The following is a 26,111-nucleotide window of genomic DNA, read 5'->3' as shown; positions in this document are numbered from 1 at the left end:
GCTAAGTGAGAGAAGTGACAAATAACCACAAATTATGATTCCATTTACACTAAGTGTCCAGAATAGGGAAATCTACAGAGACAGAATGCAGGTAAGTGCTTGTCTAGGGCTTAGGGTGGGGTAGGTGGGCTGATAGCTAAAGGTTGCAGGTTCTCTTTTTGAAGTGATCAAAATGTTCAAAAGCTGACTCTGGATGGTTGCACATATCTGAGAATATACCAAACCACTGAACTGTATGATATATGAACTAGATCTCAATAGGCTGTTTAAAAGCTAAAAGGAGGCTTGCAGCATGCTTTTATGCTTGCAAATGCAGGCGAAGTGTATACACTAAATGGAATCTCAGTTACTAGTGTCTTGGAAGTTAACTAATACTTTCTATATACACACTATATTAAAAGTCCCACAGCTAAACATGAATTTTATTTAGAAAAACAAGGAAATTTTTCTTCCTGTTGTCTTGCAGATCCTCCTTCTTTTAAAACAACAGAGGTGTCATTTTTACCAGAAAATGGAAAAAAAAAGTTAAAGCCTAGAAAAATCCAACTTGACATTTTATCACTATTTTAGGGCTCTTAAATTTTGAGATAAACTGTTTTTGTAAAGTCAAAGATTGTTGAAATATTAAGGAAGAAAATGGCTTATACTTCATATATTTTATGAAAAGAAAAACCAACCCCAAAACAAAACTTAAAAGCTTTGAGCCCCTTCTTCCCATAAGTTAACTATAGCATTTCAAAGTCAGGGCTAGATATGTCAATGGGGAATGGTTTATTTTGCTATATAATTGACTATATGATGCATTTTATTTTTCCAAAAATTATTTGACATCAGTCTTGCTTATCCATCACTGAGAAAAACTTACACAGACGACACCGCACTCTGAATATGCCCCCTAAAGTGTATTCTGTATTTTTCTATCGTAAGAACCATATGGAAAAAATAATCATTTAGTCCTTCTTACCAACCACAAACATATCACCTACCCAGCAAGTTAACAAGATAAAATCATGAAAAAGCCAAGACTTATCATTGTACTTGAGAGATACCACCTTCATGAAATAAATTCTGAAGTATAGGTCACAGTTCAACTTTGTGATATGAAGTGTGCCAGAACACCCAGTTCTACAGCCATATTGAGACCCTACACTTTAAATAGATTCTGGTAGAAATAACAGGTGAGAAACAAAGTATCTGCAGATATATCTACATTATACATACAAATATATTTGTATAATAGATACTTGATTAGCATTTTGTCAGAATCAAGGTAAAAAACTTGAAAGAAAAAGAATTAGAGCTAAATAAAAATCAGTTATTACCTAGTAACTTGTGTCCCAGTTACATTTTCCAGCATGTCACACAGTGTAAGAAATATCCCTCTCACACTTTTAAGTTTCTGAGATGCATCAGATACTGGATAATGATAAAGAACTTCCTGCTGTTAAATGAAAACAAAGAAAAATGATCACACTCCTCAATTTTTCCATTTTTTGTCATGGAAAGTTCAGAGTTTATATTAAAACAACAACAACAACAACAACAACAAAAAGAACCCTTTTAGCTTCAGTGGGAGTTTTACTCAAACATAAGAAGAGAAATATGCCTGGAATTTTAACATATTTAAAAGACTGTCAAAACTGGTCATGATACCAAAATATATACTAAGACACTAATTACTTGGAAAGATTTCAGTTAATTTCAAACCATGTTTTAAACTTTAATCTCCTTTATAATAAATTCTAATACTAATATTTTATTATATTTCATTATACAGATATTTTTACCCCCTGTAGTTAATATCTACACATGTAACTTTTAGGAGTCTTTATATTTAATTACTTTCATATTGACTTTAAAAAGATCATCTTTTTCACTTTTGGTGAATTGTTAAATCATTAAATATTTAAACTAAAGATAATACTGAAATTAAAACGTGAGAACACAAAACTACATTAGAGTAGTGCAGACAGGAAGAAAGAAGTATCATGATATTATAAAATTGTACATGTCTTATATTTGTACAAATTAATCTGAACGAAATCTTTAAAAGACAGCACATTTTAAATTATGGAAAATACTAGATCTATAAGATAATTCTCAAAATGCTTACTACTTTTCCATTTCAAGAAGAGACTGTTCCCAGGAAACATGCAGTTTTAACAAAATAACAAATTTCAAAATTAGGATGTCCTTTGTGCTAAACTTTTACACAAAGGAATGAATCACTCTGGACCTCACTTTTTTCCTTACTTAAAGCAACATGCCATTTTTCTTACAAGGCAAATAAGAAGCAGGCAAAATAAAAATTTCCAGATAGAAACCTTGAAGAATTCAGAGTAGCTTCCACTAATACTGTTCACTGGCAATAAACATAAATATAGCCACTATTAAATATAAATATAAAAATATAAATATAGCCCAAATTCCTAAAATATCAATCTTTTCCTTAGTTCTCTATCTCTTTAAGACTGTTCTACATCTTGCTTTGGTCTCTTTTTACACGAAATTACATGACATGGTGTGTATATGTCTTGGCAACTTTTACATTAGGACAAATATAAATAATGACAAACTGTACACATCTGCTTTTTATACTTACTAATAAGCACATTCACTATATGCAAATTGCTATGGAATGTATTGGCCAAATACACTCTGCCTAACAAATCATCTTGCAATATTTCTAATGTAAAAACAGTTAAACACTTTATCTCTAGACATTAAGTCAAACATCAGCTAAGATCTTCTGTTATGTCTACTTAATGCATTTAAAACTGCTAGTAAATGAACTGTATTTAGTCAAATAACAAACACCATTTTAAACAAATAACCATACTTCCTTTGATTCGTTTTGTGAAATTTTCAAGTCATGTAATTCAAAGAAAGCAAGCTTTTCTTAAATATGTAACTCACATGAAAACAAAATGACCCTATGACATTTTATTGTAAAATAAGTCATACCAGAAAAAAAAAAGGTCCTTTAAGGAAATCTCTATTCCACCTGCTGCAGCTACCAGTGTGGAAAGCCTCACTGTTAAAGGCCTGGCAAGCTTGACAATTCCTAACCAATTTAATTAGCTGTATTTTTAAGCACTTGTTAGCAGCATGCATTTGTAGCAGCTTCCAGTCTATTCAATGAGAATAAAAAGCCTCTCTTGATCACAGTGTTGATACAGGACTGTACACAGACAGAAACCTGTTCATTTGAGAGACATCTACACACTTTCCCATGGAAAGAAAGGCAAGGATGACAAAAGGCCTCAGCAGTATCCTACTCTAAGACAACCTAGAATGAGTCAGGGTGCTACCATCCCAGAAATTTGTTGTGTGTTTTATACAATAAATGGTTAAACCTCATTTGTTTTAAAGATATAAAGTACTAATCACACATGCAAGAAATTAGAATTATTAACTCTAGGTTTCTAGGCATTTCAGAACACAGAAGGTAACAAATTTCAATTTGTTATTTGTTTCCATTTCAATTATTGACTAAATATGACATATGAAGAAGCTACACAAAGGAATACGCCCTTTGGATAAAAAGGCTTTGGCATTGAGAATACAGACTGAAGAGATTTCAAAAGCAAAGAAATGTAAATTAGGTGAAAACTTTTTAGATCCCACTTCTGCTCTAAGCATTATGGTAAACTAGATGCTTTGAGAGACCCTTGTACTGTAAAAGAACTAGATCCATGGTCAAAACATAAAACTGTTCAAACTGATGGATATGTAAGAAGTAGAGGGGTTTCTAAGGACACCCTCTCCATACCTTTCCACACCCTCTTCCTCACTCCTGCAAAGCAAGCTGGGGCGTCAGCTGGTAGTGGTGAGTGGTAGGTGGAAAGACAGAGGCAGGGTTGTCTTGAGGGCTGATACCTAGCATAGCTCTGATCAGGACACTGAGCACTGGGCCAGTGGCTCAGTAGGTGAGCTAAGCTTAAGACCAGTGTGTTAAACCCAGATCCTTGAGTAAGGCTGAACTGCCCCAGTAGCAGAAGCAGAAGCAGCAAATTCTCTCTGGAGGAACACATTCCTACTTTAGAACCACAGGACTCCCAAAGATAAAATCAAGCAGTAGGCTTAGCTAGTGATTTCCAAGGATATAAGAAGGAAAGCCACCAGAAGTCAGAGTCCCTTCAGGACACAGAGACAGTGGAATGGGCAGATTCAGAACAAAAAAGAACTCTATATGAAATGCTTAGAGATATAAAGTATAGAATCATGAAGATGAGCAAGCAACAAGAGACTACCAGGAACAGCATGGCAGATCTGGATGCATAACAGTTAAAAAAAATTTCAGAAACTTCTAAAAATAAAAATGTGACTGTTTAAATAGAAAACAAAATGGAGAGGTTAAACAATGCTATGGACATAGCAGAAGCAATAAGTTGAACAAAGAAAATAAAAGAAGTCTTACAGAGTAATGACTGACAGTAGACTTAACAGCAGTTAGGGAAGTCAGAAGACAATGGAATGCTATCTTCAAACAGATTAGAAAAAATTACTTTCTACCTGGCTGGCATAAGTAATACTATGTGTTGACCCCATCTTCTTCCTGGCTACAAAGGAAGGGTATATTTCTTACCTCCTTGCACCAGGAGAGACCATATAAACAGTTCTAGGCACTGGAACATGAGCAGAAGTGATATTGCTACCTTTAAGCCAGGCCTCTAAAATGTGCCATATCTCTTCTCACTTGGCCAACTGGATGCAAAAGATGCAACAGAGGACTGGGAAGCTCTTGGGAATGATGGAACCACTAGATGAAGGGCTTGAATCACTGAGCCACACGGCCAGGAACGTTAACATTGAAATGAGAAATAAACTTCCATTATGTTAAGCCACTGAGACTGAGGGTTATTTATAATAGCGATTGGCCTATTCTAACTGATACAGTAGAATTATAAACCTACCTTTCAAAAAGGGGTGAAAAACACATCAACAGATAAATAACAAAAACAAATGATCACCCTGGCTGGTATTGCTCAGTGGTTAGAGCGTCGGTCCATGCACCAAAGGGTCATGGGTTCAATTCCTGGTCAAGGGCATGTACTTGGGTTTCAGGTTCGATCCCTGGCCCCAGTCAGGGAGTGTGTAGGAGACAACCAATGGATGTGACTCTCTCACATCTATATTTCTCTTCCTCCCTCTCTCTTCCTCTCTCTCCCCCTCATCCCTCCCTTCCACTCTCTCTAAAAATCAATGGAAAAAATGTCCTCAGGTGAGGATTAACAAAAAACCTACAAAAAACAATTTATCACGAACAGATTTTCACTAAAAAGAAATTCCTAAAATATATGTTTTAGGAAGAACAAAAAATGATCAAGTAAGGACAGTCTGAGATGTGAGAAAGATGAGTAAAGAAATGGGTAAGCATGTATATAAATTTAATATATCTTTATTGATTTCAGAGAGAGGAAAGGAGAGGGAGAGAGAGAGATAGAAACATCAATGATGAGAGAGTCATTGATCGAGCCCACAACCCAGGCATGTGCCCTGACCAGGAATCGAACCCTGATTGCCTGGATCCTAGGTGGATGCTCAACCGCTGACCCACGCCCGGCCAGGCGGCATATATGTAAATTTAAAGAAGGTTCATCTCTAGGAAATACTATGAAACATCAATTTCATAATATATTTTATACATTTTATAAAGTATAAAGTATAATTATTATTAGTGATAATTATGCCCAATTTGTGGAATTAAAAACAATGATGACACTAAAATATTGATGACAATAGCATGGAGGTGAAGAGGGGATGATTGAAGTTAAGGCATACTAAGGGCTGAAGATAGTGTTTAACTTTAGAATCTGATAAGACAGCCCGGCCAGGTGTCACTCAGCAGTTGAGCATCAATCTAGGATCCAGGAGATCTCGGTTCCATTCCCAGTTGGGGCACATGCCCGGGTTGTGGGCTCAATCCCCAGTTGGGGGCATGCAGGAGGCAGCTGATCAATGACAACTCTCTTATCATTGATGTTTCTATCTCTCCCTTCCTCTCTCTGAAATCAATAAAGATATATATTTTTTAAAAATCTGATAAATAGAGTATACAACAATAATAATAATGACACAAGCAACCAAAAATAGGTGAGCATCATGGAAAGCATCATGAAAAAATCGGTTCAAATAGAATTTTTAAAGAAGACAGCAGAAACAGACTCAGGTATTTCACTAACCTCTACAAATGGACTCATTGAGCCTGTCAATTAGAAAACTGCAATTAGAAGAAGAGATATACCAAAACCATAAAGACGCCAAATGACTGAGAAAAGTGCTTATTCTTCACTCGGAAGACTATACAAGGTCCTTCCACTTTCCCTGCGCTTTTGAGAAGACACTCACCTCCTCCTTTGAGGTCTCGGAGTCCAGCTGTAGTGTGAGATACATAACCACATGAGGGCTGTTTAGCACATTCTGCTGGATACCTTCAGCCTCTTCTCCCCATAGAAGTTTGACTAAGTCACCTTCTGTGTTCGACTGTGCCTTTTTCTGTCTTGGTTGAGTCGTTTCCTTTTTCACAGCATATGCATTTTCTAATGTCAGTTTCACCTTTAAAAATTAAAACAACGTGTTGATGTTCCAACAAGGGAAAATCAGCTGCAGTCAAAGGAGGCTCTCTAAGTGCACATACACTCAGGTATGCACAGCATGCAGAGACGTCATCCTACAGCATGGGCTCCCCGGCTCCTAGCCCAGTGTCTGGCTCACAGTACTACAAATACTGAGCAAGAATGTATAATTCTCCGTACAAAAATTCATTTGTTTATACTTAATCATTGTATTGTAAATTGACAACAAAAATGAGAAATGGCCCAGAAAAAAAAATGAGTGTGATCTGACAGTGTAATAAAGACCAACACCACATCGTGAGCACTGATAGCACTGACTCCTCTGGGGAAAGTAAAGGAGAAGATTCAGGGTTAAAAGCGACTCATACACCAGAGTTAGCGCTCCTTTCAAGTGAGGTGATGCTCAAATGTTCTCTTAGACATTCTAGGTAGTCCTTTAAAATAAAGGCTAAGAAGAGTAAAACCAATCAATGAGCTGGATCATGGACCATGGCCCCAAGAAGATTATCTATCAGTTTTATCAAGACAGTTTTCATTTCATGGCCTGATGTCCAACCAGATTGGTAAATGTCCAGGATGTGGCCTTTTTCCAGTTGCTGAAAGGATCTTCCACTCTTCAATGACCTTTCCTTGAGATATGTGTCTAGATGGGTCGGCCAAAGATAACTCACTCATTTCAAAGCCCCAGTGTATATCTTGACTAAAAGGAGTTTTCACTATACTGTACTAAAAGAAGCTTTAAATATTCTTAATTTTGTGTAGCAAGGACATCATCACAGGCTAGAGAGGAACAAAGTATTCCTGATGTTTAAAATCTAATCAGAGTACAGAAGAGTAAAATGGGACATGCAAACTATAACAATCCGTAATTTTAACTTTAAACATTAAAATGTAGTTACTCTTTTAAAATAAGATTAAATTTTAAAAGTCACAAAATAAATTTGTGCTTATAAAGAAAAAGGTCTGGTCAATATATATATGTGTGTATATATATGTATGTATGTATATATATTAAATATATATATTTAAAATATATCTTTTTTTAAAAAAAAATATATATCTTTATTGATTTCAGAGAGAGGAAAGGACAGGGAGAGAGAGAGATAGAAACATCAATGATGAGAGAGTCATTGATCGAGCCCACAACCTGGGCATGTGCCCTGACCAGGAATCGAACCCCGATTGCCTGGATCCTAGGTCGACGCTCTACCGCTGAGCCACGCCCGGCTGGGCTAAAATATATCTTTATTGATTTCAAAGAGGAAGGAAGAGGGAGAGAGAGAGAGAAAAACATCAATGATGAGAGTCACTGATTGGCTGTCTCCTGCACACCCCCCACTGGGGATCGAGCCCACAACCCAGGCATGTGCCCTGACTGGGAATCAAATTGTGATCTCCTGGGTCACAGGTACCATGCTCAACCACTGAGGCATGCTCGCCAGGCTAAATATACTGTATACTTTAAGAAAATCACATTGTACAATCTAGATATGTACAATTTTAATTTGTCAAGCATACTTCAATAAAGTTGGGGAGGAAAAATAAGTCTAGTCAATATTTAAAAACAGATACAATTGTTTGTATGCAGTAAGTTGCATTTGGGGGTAAAACATCTAAAAATTTATTATCAAGACAATAATCCTATTTTTAGAAATTTATTGCGAGAGGTACCATTTTCAAGGCCAACTTTAAATATACGATAAATACTAACACATTAGGAACTCTTTTTAATATTGAGCTTTATATATTTATATATTTTTATCAAAAATTATAAGCATATTATTTTTTAAAATTCATTCATAATCCCACCAGCCCATCCAATGGTTGTTTGTATTATACTATAAAACAAATCTGCTCCAATGAATAAAACCTTCCAAAAGAAAAATATCTAGATGTCTTCTTTTTTGTTGGCAAGGAGTGACTATTTATGACTGTGTTCAATTTTGCTAGCTGTAACTGTCTGTAGCATTTCAGGGGCACTAAGCTATTTTTGTCTACCTAAAGTGAGTTAAATTACATAAGCATCTTTTCTAAAATAAGCCTCAGAGTTTATTTTAGTAACAAGTAAAAAAGTAAAGAGGCATCAGGTCTAAATTCATCAATATGTATACATTCAGAATAAAGATAAAATAGGCCACAATTAGCAGTAATCTGATAGAGAGTAGGGGGAGAGAAGTCCCTCATGAAATTTTTCTGAGGCCTGATATCTTTCTTTACCAAACATTTAATATCATTCCAAATGGAAAAGATCAACCTTTATTAAATGTTTTGTTTTCTGTAAACCTGATATTGAGAAATGGGCCCTTAGTATTAGGACACTGTATCAAAAAAGGCTGAATATAAAATTAGTATATTGGAGGGAGGAATATTAAGCAAACTAAATAAAAATATAAAAAATTTCAGATCTTATATGGGAAAAATTAAGATTTATCTAATGGAAATTCATATACAGTTAAGGTCAGGAAGGGTTGAAGAGATACTGTTTTAGAAATGATCTTAGAAGGATATGAAAAAGTGTTTGGTGTGAGGTTTTGACCCAAACAAGCAACAGGTAAGCATTGTATGGCCTGAAAAACTATTTTTCTGAGGGTGGGTAATGCTGTCATATATGTATGTATGAATATAAATATAAACATAAGCATAAACATGAAAGCCTTGAGCAAGGATATGACAAAGCGAATGGCTTGGGGGGTCAGGGGGATCTTTTATCTGAAAATGAGGGTTTAGGAGTGTCCAAAACAATACACGGAGCCTTTGGTGGTGTACCTTAGAAGGGTAAGAAATCTAGAATTGGGGGAAATCCTGAGCACAGACTTTGTGACAAGCTAGATGAGAACTTCAAAGACTGTTTCTGGGCAGTGGGCTTGGGGGAGGAGTGGCGTGGAGGGGAAGAAACCTGAGTGCAGAGAGCAGGAGATGAGTGACATCCTAGGGAAGCAGGCATCACAGGGACAGGCCGGGCCAGCTGGAGCATCCCTGAGAGCTGTGCACACCAGTGGTGAGCCAGGAGACTGTTTGGCAGAGAGAGAAATGCGCCTAAGCACAGGGAAAGCATCTTTTCCAGCTGAGATTCTTGTGGGCAGAGAGGTCAAAAGATAGGGTGTCATTCCCCAGAAATGACAAAAGGAAATGACTTGGTAGACTTAAAATAACAATTCACCCATTTTACTTCAGGCAACAACAGCAACCTAAAATTTAAGGCCGTTTTGCTATGCTTCATGAACAACAAGATACTTGAAAACCAACTTTAATGTTACACTTGGCAACAGCTGCGCTTCTTTTCGTGGTACGAGGACCTTTCCCCCTCACCATGACAAAAACCCAAACCAACACACACACCACAGAACCACCCTTTAAAATTCTTTAAGGGACTGTTTTAGCCAGCATTCTTCTGACTTAAGTAAAGCAGGCTCTATAATTCAAAGATAATTACACATCAGCAAGACATTTTGGAAAAGCTTACATGTTAAGTAGCTGAAAATGAGAGGAAATCTGGTTGCCTTGATAAAATAATAAAGGGTGAGACAGATAACCAAATTAAGAGTTAAGTGCTATTTGTTAAAAGGGGATTGATATATGTAAATATTAGGATATTATGTGTTTCATAGAAAAAAAACTTTTATTAAGAAACATCTAATATAAGACAGTTTATATGAAGCTCTTATACACAGGGTGTCCCGTCGTTTTTCCGTGGACATTAGCCTGTGACAGGTTTGTTTCTTGGCTCCTCACGTCCTGTTTCCCTCACAAGGGTTCTGACCGGTGTGACCTGCCCATCCTTCCTTTCCTCCTCCTCTCCCTGCTCAGGAGAGGATGGGCCTTTCCTCAGGGCTAAGGACATGCTCTCTACAATTCCTCACTTCCAAAATCTTGTTGCTGTAATGATCCATCCCCTCCCTCGGCTTCTGACTCCAACCCACCCCATTTAACAAGCAGGTTCTCTTTCCTTACCCTCTTCTCTTTGGGGCGATCTCTCTGAATGACTCAGTATGAAACCTGGAAGCATCTTGGACTCCTCTCTGCCCTGCAGGGAGCACTGTCCTCTCTGCTTCCCACAGGTCTTAAATCTAATCTCCTCTTCGTCCAGATTCCCAGCCAACGCCTCACCTCAGGCCTTAATCACCTCCCTTCGGTACTACTCTAAAGCTGACCACCTGGTTTCCCAGCCTCCAGTCCCACCCAGAGCAACAATTTCCTAAAATGCAAATCTGCTAAACTTCTAGCACTTTCATTTTACATTTCCAAAGATAGCTATATTTATAGGGAGAGGAGGAGGGAGGGAGTTTTAAGAGAAGGCAGTGAGCATAGGGAAATCTTACTTCTTGAAAAACAAGGAATTTAATCATAGGTCCTATTATGTCAGAGTCTCAAGCCAGATGCAGATAAGATTCTGATTTATCATGGATTCTGTTCATCCTGATCAATCCCAAAACTGCTTCATCCCCTCACAGCCTGATTGAGTCTCTAACCTGCCTGAGAGAGAACTAGTAAATTCCTGATGCTAACAAGAGCAGAGCACTCATAAATAGGAGGTATAGTGCTTTCAAAACACATCTAATGACCTGAAAATGTCATCTCCGATACAAAATGTCAGTGCTTGGAGTATCAAAATAACTTACTACGAAAGAGATTTATTTTTACCTACGAGGAATGGAAGGTAATTCATTAAGTAGCTAAACAAAGCTCAGGAATAAGGCTAAACTAGATAACAGGAAAATCAAGAAAATAGTATGGTTCTAAAAATAAATGAAACCACACAAAGCAACTTGGTAGCAATAAGGATTGTGATAAGTCAGAGAAGAGAAAATTCCATGACTGTTTAGAATGACTTTTCTAGGAATTGGATTTTCATCAGCACACAGGGTAGTTATAATGGCAGGTGGTCATTATATATGTTTGTATTATTGTTCTTGTTCTTGTTACTGAGGATGAGTTTTATTTGCAGATACTGTTCTCTCTTTTAAGAACCTCCAAAAGCTAAAAATGTTAACAAGATCTGAAATGTTTTAAATACCCAAGTATGTAAGTAGAACGCCCCCATTATACACAATAATTTCCAGAACCTTAAAAAAAGAAAATAGCACAAGATGCAGTTATTTATGTAATTCACCATAAGACCCAGACAAAGAATGTCCATACCTGCATAGGCCCAGGAATGCAAGAGAGAACTCTCTCTATGTTCTCAGAGGTCACATCAACATCGTTCACAGCAACAAGGACATCACCTGAAAAAAGAGCAACAATAAAACATAGTCGTGTGAATATCCCCAAACCCAAAAGATCTAGAACTGCAACATTAAAAAGCATCTCTTTTGACCTCTCCAAAGTACAGTGGAAAATATTGTCCAGACAGGGGCTTATCCAAGGTCTAAAGCTCATTAGGGGAAGAGCTAATCACCCACTCCACTCTTTCTTAAACGATAATAGAGCCGAAGTTGCACCACAACTGACTACAACCCATGAGTATTACAGAGATGAATATTCTCATTTTTCATACAATTGGGAGAATTATGTAAATCCAAAGGGCAAATGGAAAATTTGTAGCATAAACCAAGTACTGCACTTAACAAAATTGAATCTAACCACTTACACCCACAGTAAAAAAAAAAACAGCCAAAATTTTAATTAAATCCTTGTGGTGCATCATAACTCAACATGCTATGGAATTCACTGTTATTGATCTGTGTCTACACATAGCTGTTTGTTTCAAAGGCACCACCATATCAAAACCCAAAGCATGTTTTGATAAAAATCTCCTTTGCCATGCCTTTTCTTTAAATGTGTATGTTTATAAACTTGGAGGCTCTAATATAATAAGATCAGTCTTAAAATAGAATTTACTTTTACAACACAATTAAAGGTAATATCAAAACAGCAGTAAGCTATAGTAATAGAAATATGTACATAACAAGGTTATTTCTCATCATATTGAAATATATCATTACAAAACTAATCAAATAACTCATACTCATCCATTCATTAATTAATCCAACAAATATTTATTGAGCACCTACTGTGTGCCAGGCACTACAGACAGAGAATCGAATTAAACAGACAAAAATCTCTACATGGAGCTCAATACTCTCTGCGGAGGATAGATAAGAAACATGTGTAGAGATAAAATAGCGTTGATACACAACTCTCCATTCGTCTCTCATGTTTGGTACATCTTGCAACCCAAGGCACTGAGAGTCTTTGTTCTAGATTATCTTTTCAAGGATGTTTGTATAGTGAACAGCCTGAGATGACAGAGATAGTGTCTCCCTCCAGAGCAAAGGTCAGGTCTGTTCAATGTACAGTATAATAAGGATAGTGTCTCCCTCAGTATCTTATTATTACTAATTGCTCTTTATAGAAGACCCATGTTCCCTAAGGTCAAAGTTCCTCTCCCTTTAATGCAGCTCACTATAGGTGTATGTTTAGGTGTCACCTGGCCCTCTTCATGTTGCCCTGGGAATGAGGGTTGGGGAACAGGTGAAAATGCTGTTCCTTTAGCTACTGCTATTCATCCCTCTCCCCTCTCTGCCTTCCTTCCTTGTTCTCCTGGACCTTTTATCATATGGGGAAGGGGTTAGGTACAGAGTGAGAAGGTGGAATTTCTTAGGTCATCACCATGATGGCTTTCATCAGCCTGCACTAGGTTTAGATGCTATTCAGGTCACAGCTCTGCAGGTGTGGACATTGAGTAACTGTGACGGTCAACTACTGCAGCACTTTGAGCCACCTAGTAACTTTTCTTAAAAGTAAGAACTCGTTGCCCAACCGGTGTGGCTCGGCGGTTGAGCATCAATCTATGATCCAGGAGATTGTGGTTCGATTCCTGGTCAGGGCACATGCCCAGGTTGCCAGCTTGATCCCCACTACAGGGCTTGCAGGAGGCAGCTGATCAATGACTCATCATTGATGTTTTTCTCTCTCTCTCCCTCTTCCTTCTTCTCTCTGAAATCAATAAAGATATATATTTTTTAAAAAAGTAAGAGCTCATAACTAAAATAAACTTCCAACTTCAGACTTCAGTTCAACCTAGGGGAGAAAAAGCAACATACGCCCCCCCCATTTTTTAAAATAGGAGATTAAACAAGTGTACTACATCAAATTCTTTATAGCTGCGGTGATTTTTTTTTTTTAAAGAAAAGGGACAGCGAACAATATCAGAGTATTGATGCAAAACAAAACCACTTCTGGACCATTCTACCCATGGGCTCCGTAAGATAAGAACACCTAAATGGTGACACTATTTAAAACTTGCTCCTTTAAACTCAAACTCCATTGGATAATGTCCTAAATGAAAGCATCATGCCTAATAAATCTCTAAAAGTAGGGGACATGTATCATCATAAAAGATACGTGTTGTGCTCGCGGGATGCGAAGAAAACTCGAGACATGGAGAATGTAGAATTTAGGTGGAGATGCAGAGGGTTGAGGCTCTGGAGGAGCTGCAACAACCCTCCTCACCATCCAGCGATTTTTATTGTGAGCTACAGAAAGGCAGGTGTGAAAGATAGTGATCAGTAAAACTATAAAGTGCGCAAGAACAAATGGCTTTGTTCTATGCTAATGCTTCACATTTGTCCTTAAGGCCATAACTCTCCTGGGGGCAAGCTTCCCAGAAAGATAAGGATCTGTTTTCAGTTCTTGGCAGAAATGTTTCCCTCGTTTTCAAGGGGATTTCTTTGATTCTGGGGAAGCTTGCTACCCAATTCCTTCAGAGTTGGTTAGTTGTTTGCTGGCCTTTTCCTACAGATATGAAAATAAATTTTAGAGCAAGTGTAGTAAAGTATTTTTAAATGTTTAGTACAAAATGTTCTTTCTATAAAAGAAGTGTTATACATCTACTTCTTTTTGTTTTGTTCATCTTCACCAGAGGATATTTTTTCTATTGATTTTTTAGAGAGAGTGGAAGGGAGAGGGAGAGCGAGAGAAACATCAATGTGAGAGAGACACATCAATTGGTTGCCTCCCGCTCGTGCCCTGACCAGGGCCGGGGACCGAACTTGCAACCGAGTTATGTGCGTGCCCATGACTGCAAATCTAACTCAAGACCCTTCAGTCCACAGGCTGACACTCTAACCACTGAGCAAAACTGGCCAGGGCACATCTACTTCTTATTCTCCCAGATACTTGTTTTCCTCAAGTTTTTCCAGGCACTTCTGTGAAGTGACTCAGAGACCCCAGGCTTCCTGAACTTCATGGCACCAGCAGCCTGCACTCTAGAAAGTCCTGAAAACTCTAAAATTCTGTCTTTCCAATTAACTCACTGCCTCAGTTTCTTTCCTTTACTACTGGGTTAAGTACCACAGGTAGAAATGTGGGAAAGAAGTGATGTGAGAAAGGAAAGACAGACAAACACAGTAGACATACTTTCATTAAGAAAATGAAAATGTTACAAGTATTACAGAAGGTAAAAATAAATATGTACACCGACAGTTGGTGTGGCTCAGTTGGTTGAGCATTGTCCTGTGCCCTGAAAGGTCTCAGGTTCGATTCTGGGTCAGAGCACATGCCCAGGTTGCAGGTTGAGTCCTCGGTTGGGGTGCAAGCAGGAGGCAACAGATAGATGTTTCTCTCTTTCTCCTCCTTCCTTCCTCTCTCTCTAAAATCAATCAAAACACATTTAAAAAAATACTTCAAATATTTTAACTGGAAACAACCAAAAGTGTCCATAAACAGTAGAATGGAGAAACAATTAGTGTATATTCATACAATGGGATGCTACATAGTGCAACGTGAGTATTTCTCATAGGTTATAAACTAAAGAAAATAGATACAAGGGAATATACATCATATACTTCCATTTATATGAAACTCAAGAAGAGGCAAAATCAACTGTTGATAGAAAGCTTATGACTTTTAGGAGATTATTTTGGGGAGGGGGAGGAAGCACTAAGAGCTTTTTGAGTACTGGAAATGTTCTATATCTTGACCTGGGTGGTAGTTACACAGATATATACATATGTCATCAAATTACACAATATTTGTACATGTTATGAATGTATGTTATATCTCAATTTAAAATATTTTTAAAAAGTAAACCAAAAATAGAAAAAAAAAAAAAAGAGAAACATAGCACAGGTGTGTCACACAAAACAAATTTAAGTAGTGATCACAGGTGGGAACACTAGAAGTTACACAAAAAAGAGCTTAAAACGAAAACTTTGTTTTATTGTTCAGTAAAAACAGTCTGCAGGGGTATGCATGTTTAGAGCATTAATGTCATCTCTCTATCTCTTTTCCAATCCTTAAAAAAACACACCTAGTTAACATGACCAAAAATCAGTAATCTTGAAGAAGAAAGAAAAATCAGCAGGGTGATATGCATTTTCTAGGATATACGTAAAAGGAGGACTTGCATTTGCTCTGGTCTGGGCGTGGGGGCTGGCTACAGGAGTCCAGGAGCTATCAGTTGACTATCAACCTTAAAGAAAAACTCAGGAATAGAAATATAAAAATTAAAGACCTAAGTCTTGGCAGAAGGAACAGCAAAATGACACCAAAAAAGGCAGCAAAACTCATGAGACCCCAGCAAAGAAGAATCAGAATAGAACAGAGACCTGCTGTCTTGAAAGGAAAGGAGGTCACCAGCTCACTGTGCTGGCCAAGGCACTTTAGTCAAATGAGGGTCGTTCTCCAGCTAGACAATGGCAGCAGCTATGCCAGCAGCTGCATCACCAGGGCAGTTTTCAAGATCCGCCTACCTGTGGTTTACCTCACAGTTCAACCACAGACCGCAGCGTGAAAGGGAACTATGACAAATTTCCATCACAGAAGCACCTTGGGGGATTAGCAAACCCTGTGCGACATTAAAATAGCCTGTTCTTTACTCCTAAAATATATAACTTTAAAACCATAGAACATAATCATAACAAAAAACATCTGAAAAAACAGAGAAAACAATCACCCATACTGCCCCTACACTATTAGCACGTTGTTGTATTTATACTCACTTCTGTTTTCTCCGTACACATTCTTTGACATAGTTTATCCATTCATCCAATGTTTTTCAGGGCTTATTTTGAGGCAAGCATTTTGCTATCCACCAAGGATGAAATAGTCATGTTTTCCTGACAAATCTTTTTTATTTTTTACTTATCAGTATATCATAAGCTTTTCCACCATAAAATTGAATTTATGAGCCTTATTTTTCTAGTGTTTTATCGCTACTTAATATACATGCAAAAAAGTGCACAAACTGTAGTACAATACAGGGAATTATCACAAAGTGAACACATCCATGAAACCACACTCAGGTCAAAAAGTAGTCTACTAGCATCCTGTGTATCTTTAAATTATGTTAAAAATAAACAGTAGGGCGACCATGGTAGTCTCTTTCTATCTAGGGTTTTTTTTCTTTCCTCCTATACGGATGGCAAAAAAAGATCAGGTCTGGAGGTAACTGGCATTCCTAGGAGGTCCAGCAGACTGGAGTGAGGATCAGGGGAATGGAACAAGAGGATCACTGGGTATAAGTCCTCTCCACTAGGTTTCAAGAGAAAAGGGTAGAAAGATTTTTAAAGATTTGTCTATAAACCAGTCCAAACAGGTATTCAGAGCAGAAGCCCAGGTAACTAGGCTTGCCCTTCAGTACCACAGGGGACTGGTTCCAGGACCCCTGCAGATACCAATATCCGCAGATGCTCAGTCCCTCATATAAATGGCACAGTATTTGCATAAATCTACATACCTCATCCCATATACTTTAAATCATCACTAGATTACTTATAATACCTAATACAATTTAAATGCTATGTAAATAGTAGTTATACTATATTATTACAGGAATAATGACAAGAAAAATGTCTGTATGTGTTCAGTACAGATATAACCATCCTAGGCCTAACTACATAGTACACGTCAGAAACAAAGTAACAATTTTCTTTAGAATATCTCCCATGCAAGATTGGTTGAATCTGCAGATGTGGAACCCATGGATATGAAGGGCCAAATGCATAAAGAGAATGCATTAGCTGGAATTTCCCACCATGTGGGATCCTAAAATTATGGGGGTTGGCAACAACCAGGCGGGGTTTCATAAGCAGGAATTCTGGCCTCCTCTGATAGAACTAAAAAAAACAAACCTTAGAGATATTTAAGCCCAACCATATCACTTTACAAAAAAGAAAGTTGAGGATCTGAGAGAATGTAAGTATGTATTAGCTTCTGTTCCAGTCAAGTATTGCTGCATAACAAATCACCCAAAAACTCAGTAGTTTAAAGCAACAATCACTTTAACTATGTGTGGTGATGGATGTTAACTAGACTTATTGTGGTTGTCACTTTGCAGTGTATACAAATATCAAATCATTATGTTGTACTCTTAAAACTAATATAATGCTATATGTCAGTATATCTCAATAACAAAACAAAATAATCAACCACCACTTATTCTCTCTCCTGATTCTGGGGTCAGCTGGGCTCAGCTGAGGTTCTCACTCAGGGCTGCTCATGTAGTTGTAGCCGATGGTGGCTGGAACTGGAGTTATCTGGAAGGCTTCTTCACTCGTGTCTGGTGGCTGACACTGCAGGTAGCTGGGGCCATCAGACAGAGCTCTACTGACGGTCTGTTCATGTGGCCTGGCCTCCCTCCCAGAATGGCAACTGGGTTCCAAAAAACAGGCAGAAGCTGCATCACCTTTTCTTTCATGATCCCACCTCTTAAGTAAGTCACAGTACCACTTAAGCTGTAGTCACAGGCCCACAGAGATTCAGAGAGCTGGATGAGTAGAGACACAGACCCTAACTCTCCATGGGACGAGTATCAGCATGACATTGTAAAACGAGAATGTGGGGATCTTGTTGCAATCCTTTGTAACACACACTTGCAACAGACGCCCTTCCTACACGTCCTTGCAAGCCCCTATTGTGGCACTTACCACATTGTGTAAAACTGTCAGCCTGTTTCTGACCCATCTCCTCCACTACAGTAGAAGCTCCATAGGAGGAGTATTTGGATCATTAATCTTTGTATTTCTGGCACTTAGCAGATGCTCAAATTATTTGTTGAATCAGTGGACAAACAAGTCAAATTTAGACAAAATAAAAATATATTTTTAAATGTTTCTGAAGTATCAGTGAAAGTTCCTTTATCTAAATCTCTTAGGGTAGATCAACTTAAAATTGTCAGCTTTTAGCATTGTTAATACCTTTAAGTTTTACTAATAACATATTTTCACATTTGTGTAATTTATCTTTAAGTAATAGAATTACTACTAACTCAAACATTATCTACAACAGCTTAAGAAACGTATCAGTAACACAAAATGCGCATCTTAAAATATATTCAGAATAACTGGATTTATTTTTTCCCTTCAAAATTGGTGGGATGTTTTATGGCAAGCACCCTTAAAAGGAAATTTATGTATAACACCACTGCTGCTAAACATGCCAAATGAAACAGTTAAAACCACTCCAAGATTTTAGTACATTCGAGTGCAAACATACAATTTTAAAGTACTTTTATTCATAAATTATATATTTTTGTATCATATTATTGGACATACGTCATTCAACCCTGAACTATCGCTGTACAATCAACTTAGTTTCGTTTACTTGTCAGCAAATATAACCAAGATGACATAAAATTACACAATTCAAAATTAAAAAGTTAGTTAAGCTGTCCCCTGGCCTAAGCAAGGCACACAAACATATTCAAGGCACTAAAGTGTTTACTTTCAGAACACCGCGTCTAGCAGTACACCACCCGTAACAATTTCACTACTGTCCCAAATATTGTCAAGGGGTCCTTAGCCTGTTGAGACCCTGGCTATAAAATTCTGTTTTGATCACGTTCCTCACAAGGCATCATTACTCACGTGTCTCAGCAACGGCACTTACCAATTACTACCTGCCCACTCTTCATGGCCGATCCTCCCGGCAGCAGGCCATGGACCACCAGCCTCTCTCCACCGGCCTGCTTCCCGGTTCTCCTCCAGCTCCACTTGGTCTGATGGATGATCCCAACCAGCACTTCCAGAAGCTTGAGCTGCTCTTTGGCTTTGGTGACCATTAGCTTTTTGGGATTTACATAGACAGTCACATCTTTGTACCTCTGTTGGACAATGACTCCTGTTTTCTGATTGGACTGCTTTAGAATGGAGACTGGCCCACTGTCATTGCTATTTTTTTTATTATGGCGCTTGGGTAAAAGCCTTTTACTTCTTAAAATTTTGGTAAACCGCTTGAGTTTGGGTTCATATTTTTTTCCTTTGTAATCATCCTCTTCAATAATAATCTCATTTTCACTGAACCTGACATGGTTCACAACAGGTGTCTCAGGAAGAAGGCTTTCTTCTTCGCCCTCACTCAGTTCCAAATAAAATAGCTCTCCATTTTTCTGCACACTGTCCAGCCATTCAGGCTCAAGGTCACTATGAAAAAGAAAAAAGAAAAATTAGTATGAATAGCAGCCAAACATAAGAAAAATTTATGTCTTTCTGGCACAAGGGTGAGGGTCAGGACAGGGTGCAGGGAGGTGGAAGGTGGAAACGTTCTGTGATTATTAGAGCCTCCTTACTATTTCTAATTTACTGTGAGTACCAACAGTTTTTTTCTGGAGGATGCTTTTTGTAGAGCCTTGAAGAACGGGGGTTGGAGGAGGAGGAATCTAAAAGGAATAGTATTGAAAAGAAAACAAAAAGATGGTCCCTTCTAGAACCTAAGGTTTTGTTGTTGTCGTTTTTAAGAAATCTTGCTCAACCCCAGTGTGGTTATTGTTCACATTAGACAATTTCACTGGACAGTAATTTACATTAGTAGTTGATCATGCAGTTATATCCACAGATGTAAGCCATTTGGAAACTGTACATAAAAATATCCTTTCTGCATAGGGTACTTCTCAGCATGGCTGTCATGTTAAAATGAAAGCTAAAGACCATTATTAACAGATTCTACTTACAGAGTAAATTTTAAAAAAAAACCCATTCCCTTCACCGTGAATAAAAATCGTTGCTGAAAACAACCAGTTTATAATCATAGTTAATAATGATCACTTCTATAGCCTATAATTTCTGTAAAACCCCTTTTTATGAGTAATTGTAGTAGGAAAAGTAAACCACATATTACATAATTCATCATGTGATTGTAAAAAAAACTTTTAACTGGGAAGTAGGCCATTGAAAGAAACAACATTTTGATATTAAAAAGGACTGAAACAGCATTAAAAAAGAAAAATACTCATCTTAAGGTAACACGTCTAATCACAAACTCTACCCTGATCAATGTTATGAACATTTATGTTTAAAACTGCAATTTTTTTAAAGCAAAACTTGTTACAGTGGAAAAACTAACTAGTGGAGAGAGTCTTTTTAGAAATATGAGCTGTAATATCCTGGCATGAAAGGGTATAATTTGTGTCCTAATCATTCAATCAGATAGAACACAGTTTGGTTTTCTGCAGTATTAGCAACTCTCGCTCTTTTAACTTAAAAATCTTTCTATGTACTGTGAAAATCAATTCAAACATACACTATTCTGTTACTCAACTCTGAAGCTAACCACTGACTTGGTCTGTGGTTGGTAATTAATACAGAATTTTTAACTATATATGAAAGGTAAAAAAAGGCATAACTAGCCCCAGATATCAAAACTAGTATTTTGTTGGCACTTGTTGGTTCCTAGTGTGTAGCATCATTTTAGCACCCACCACTTACTACAGGTTATTACCATATATTAGCTGTTTCAACCATCTCTACCTGTACCCACAGAAATCAGTATTTCAAAACCCCAGTCCTGCTCTGAGGGGAGAATCTAAATAACTATGTCCCTGCCATAACAATTTATCATAACTTAAAATGTAAATACCATGATTATACACACTCATGAAGATACATATCAATTTAAACAATGAATGAATTTATTTGTTGTATAATCTTAAATCTCACCCTTTAATCTGGCATGCTGTTTATATTAGAGATATAAGACCCAAAAGAAACATTCCCCTCACCCTGTTAAATGTGAAAATAGTTTATCTTAATCTCTAAAATCTAAAAGTTAAACCACTTTTTGGTTATGATTTAAACATCCGTGCAGGTGGGGCAGGGGGAGGCTCTGGTATTCAATTGTGAGGCAAATAAACAGTTCCAGGTACTGTAGTAAAATCCAGAACTACAATGATGAAAACATCAGTTCCTTCCCTTGTCTTGTGGGGAAGAGGAACTGAGAAAGAATTCATGAAAATACACATGCTAAGTACTAGAGAGGGGTCATCAAGCTTAGCTACAGGTTGACACTGCTGTTGGGGAAACTTCCTGGTAGATGAGACTCCAGAAGTGAGTTTTAAAAGAATAAGTTACCAGGGAGGGTAGCCCGGGGAGCTGAAGGGGAAGAGAAAAGAATTCCAAAATAAAGTAACAGCATAAGCAAAGGCCTTGAACAACTGTCTCCATGGCCTGTGTGGACAGTAAAGGTAGTCTGTGGTGGCCAGAGCTTAATTCTGAGGTGGGGAATGACAGGAGGAGGAGTCAAGTCCTAATTTTCTGGGGCCTTTGGGCCACGGCAGAGGTTTTGGACTTTGTAGTGTAGGGAGTCGATAAAGAGTTTACCTTTACATGTCAGATATCCTTGGATAGATCTACTTTGACAAGAAAATGGAAGAAGGATTTGAGGTAGACAAGACTCAAGACAAGAAACCAGGTACGGGGCTTTTTCCGTCATCCTGGCAGAGATGATAACGAAGGCAAGGGCAGAAAAAATGGAAAATAGGAAAAACATTTAAGAAATGCTTGAAATCACCAGGACTATGAGATTGATTAGATGAGAGGATGACAGAGAGGAAAGGACAAATGTTGACTAGATTTCTAGTTGGTGACTATACTCTCATGCTTCCTTTTACATATACATATGCGCAGGCTCACTCTACACAAATGGGGACATGATTACCACACGTCATCTTCCCTTCTTACCTTTCATTGACATAAGTGATGTTAAAAATCTATGTTCTTATAATCATATAAAAACACATAGGGTTCTTTTGTCATTGTTTTTAAGAAGTGGAATATGTGTAGATATCTCTACATATAGATATCTCTACATATATCTATTGATATCTATATATCTTTGTCATTTATCACTTAACAATACACTTTAGAAACCATTAATAGCTGCACTAATTGTCCATATAAGAGAGAGAGATGTAACACATTTTGTTATTCACCTACTGATAAGCTTTGTGTTCAGTTCCCTCCACCCCCTGTCCCATGAACAATACAGTAACCATCTTTATATGTATGTACATAAACAGATCTTTACCCAAAAGACAAGATCAATTCACATGTCCAACAACAATGAATGAGATCCATTTTCTTAATCTTTATATTAATAAACAAAAACTTCACTTTAAGAGGAAGAAGAAATTTAAAAAAAAAAAGAAAAATTACAAGAAGGGAGATAAGGAGAGACAAAAATAAAGACAGGAAATGAACTTAAGAGACTCTGTAAAGGAAGGCAACATGTATAGTGAAAAGAATGAACCAAGAAGTCACAAACACCTTGGATCTTTGTGTAGACACTCCGCTTTCCAGGAGATGGAGCTTAATCTTTCCTCTCCTTGAGCATGGACTGGACTTAGTGCCATGCTTCCAAAGACCAGAGTGTGGAAAGTGAAAACTAGTAACCACAGTGAAGAAACCTGGCTGATATTACCTTAAAGCAAGAGATGGTGGTTATGAGAAACAAGGAAGGACTGAGAGCTGTTACAGACCAGAGGACACTAAGGAGACTTGCTAACTAAATGCAACATTATATCCTAGATTAGATCCTGGGAAGAAAAAGGACATAAGTAGAGGAATGTTGAAATCTGAAAAAAGTCTGGGGTTTACTTAATAGTGCAGTACCAATGTTAATTTCTTAGTGCTGAATAATATGCTGTAGCTGTGTAAGATGTTATCAACATCAGGGGACCCACTGAAGGATATACAGGAACTCTGCACTGTCTCTGCAACTTCACTGTAAATCTAAACTTATTCCAAAATAAAAGGTTTACTTGAAAAAGGAATTAAATCTAACAGTTTTAATTCAGATTTTTGTAATGCACGGGTCACATTGATCAGTATTAATATATTCTTCCATCTCTTTTCTGAGACTCTGTGGTGCAAGCTGCAAAGCTGTCATGTGTTAATGTCTCTCAATGAGATTATTTTTTTTAGTCTATTTTGTCCTAAAAAGAAATAACTGTATGGTTATAGTCTGCTCCAAGTTTGACGGCACTTTAATTGGTTTTCAAGGCCCTAACTGATGTGATAAACATGAAAAGAATCCTTTCCAAAGACTTGCTAATTTGCACATAAGCAAGTTCACTTACATAGGCTGTAACATAAATATATTAAAGAAAATGAACTTCAAATAATGCTAGTAAGTTTCTCAATTGTATGTACTCAAGAATTCTACGCTGATGTATTCAAGAATTCTACGCAGATACTAACTAAATCTTTTTTTTTCCTTCTTCTAAGTTATCAAATCTCTCAGGTCCATATTTGCATTAATACCAGCATTTTTCATCAATTAAAAACGTTAATGAAAGAGCCAACCCTCCTGGTACATTTCCTTAAGGAAAACAGATCTTTGCTACTACTATAAACCTGGTACATTATATTTTCTTTTTTCTTTTTAGTGGGCAAAGCACAATGCTCTTTACCAAAGGGGCCAACACACAGTTACAAGGTGCTAAGGGTACAGCAGGACAATTCTAGAGATAAAAAAAAAAACCACACACAATAAAAACACCAACCAGGACAATACCAAAAGCTATTCTGAGGAGGTTTTTTTAATAAACTTTATACCAACTTGGGTTATTTGGAAGAATAGAGAAGACCACACTCCACAGTGGGCTATATCACTAAACATATAGTTCATTATTATTTTGTGCCCTACATTACAACAAACAAACAAAAACAACCACCAAAAACACCACCACCACCAGGACAAGTTAATGTGGGTTCTATCTGGTGCTCGGTCAGTGAATACCAGTCTGCCTAATGCTTTTCTGTGTTCTGCCTACCAGCAATACCTAATTTTCATCCGTGATTGTTTTCTAAAAGAAAACCATGATTTTAGTGGTTAAAATCTATGCTAAATGTTTTAGCAGCTTGAGGGGGTAGGGACCTAGGATGGGCGGATGCTCTTTTTAGTTTATTCACCACTGGAACAAATGTACAGCTTGTTGGAGAAGAGGAAGGGAGCAGCTAGTGAACTAGTCACTGTATCCTCACTGCATGAAATACATTTTTACATCAGGAGTACATCTTCATTGGAACTATGCTCATGACGATGCCATTACCAGGACCCTACTCCCCACTCCCAACACTTCAGCTAAATGGGGTATGTCTACAATAGGTTATGCATATCACCCAACCCTGGCAGAATCGAAATCACAGACCAGCAAAACATTCTGTGATAGGGCTTTATTGAACTTTAAAGATGTCAGAGGGACAGAGAGCTCATCACCTGGCTGAAATGCAGGTGCAAAAAGTGAGGAATAAAAACTTCTATAGGCTCTACTGGTGTGGCTCAGTGGTTGAGCGTCGACCCAAAAACCAGGAGATCACGGTTCCATTCCCAGTCAGGGCACATGCCCAGGTTTTGGGCTTGATCTCCAGTAGGGGGCGTGCAGGAGGCAGCTGATCAATGACTCTCTCTCATGATTGATGTTTCTATCTCTCTTTCCCTCTCCCTTCCTCTCTCTGAAATCAATAAAAACATATTTTAAAAAAACAAAAAACTCCTATAGGAGGGCAGAGTTTACAGAAATTATGTCTAGTGGGACTTTGAATGATTTTGGCAAGTAGAGAGAAGAAAGGATGTTTCAAATAGAGGGAACAAAGCATGAAAAAGTACAATGTGAAAGAACATGGTAGGTGTGAGAATGGGTGGATATTTCAGATAGGCACTGAATGTTTGTGTTCCCTAAAACCTTGTATGTCAAAACCCTACCACACAATGTGATGGTATTAGGGGGTGAGGCCTTTAGGAAGTAATTAGGATTAGAAGAAGTCATGAGGGTGGAGCCCTCACAAATGGGATTAGTGCCCTTAGAAGAGTAATAAGAGAACTTGCTTTTCCTCTTTGTTCTCTGCCAGGTGAGGAAACACAGAGAAGTCAGCAGTCTGCAGCCTGCAAGTGGGCCCTTACCAGAATCCAACCACGCTGATACCTTGATCTTGGACTTCAAGCCTCCAGAACTGTGAGCAATAAATTTCTGTTGTTTATAAGCCACTCACGCTATGCTATTTTAAAAATAGCAGCCAGAGCTAAAACAAGTAAAAATACAGGTGGCTTACAAGAGGAAGAACATCAAAAATGAGATCAAAAAGGCTAGAGACAGATATAAAAGAGCTTTAAAAATCATTCTAAGGAATCTGGAATTTATCTGGGAGGCCATCAAGCTTTTGATGATTTAGTAGACTATTTTTTTAAGAACAGATTTAGGTTCACAGCAAAACTGAGTGGACATCAGAGATTTGCCATATACTCCCTGCCCTCCTGCCCATGCACAGCCTCCTCCATTATCAGCATTCCCCCCACATCTCACAGTGCCTGTGAGAA

At 37.7% G+C, this 26,111-nt stretch overlaps 1 protein-coding gene across 4 annotated transcripts in view; it reads right to left on the bottom strand.

Annotated features, from left to right (window-relative positions):
• Positions 1 to 26,111, bottom strand: part of INTU (inturned planar cell polarity protein) — a 66,754-nt gene that overhangs the window by 23,802 nt on the left and 16,841 nt on the right. For 3 of the 4 annotated variants that reach the window (XM_081136275.1, XM_081136274.1, XM_081136276.1), the window contains exons 2-5: positions 19,410 to 19,942; positions 11,718 to 11,803; positions 6,352 to 6,558; positions 1,323 to 1,441 (exon numbers count right to left, since the gene is read on the bottom strand). In XM_081136275.1, the coding sequence (XP_080992401.1) occupies positions 1,323 to 1,441; positions 6,352 to 6,558; positions 11,718 to 11,803; positions 19,410 to 19,942 (945 nt within the window). The remainder of the gene's footprint in view (positions 1 to 1,322; positions 1,442 to 6,351; positions 6,559 to 11,717; positions 11,804 to 19,409; positions 19,943 to 26,111) is intronic. The other variant, XM_081136277.1, reaches the window with a different exon arrangement.

The sequence above is a fragment of the Miniopterus schreibersii genome (assembly GCF_964146895.1).
Source record: "Miniopterus schreibersii genome assembly, chromosome: 4".
Classification (NCBI taxonomy): Eukaryota; Metazoa; Chordata; class Mammalia; order Chiroptera; family Miniopteridae; genus Miniopterus; species Miniopterus schreibersii.
This window is presented reverse-complemented; position numbering and strand designations above follow the sequence as displayed.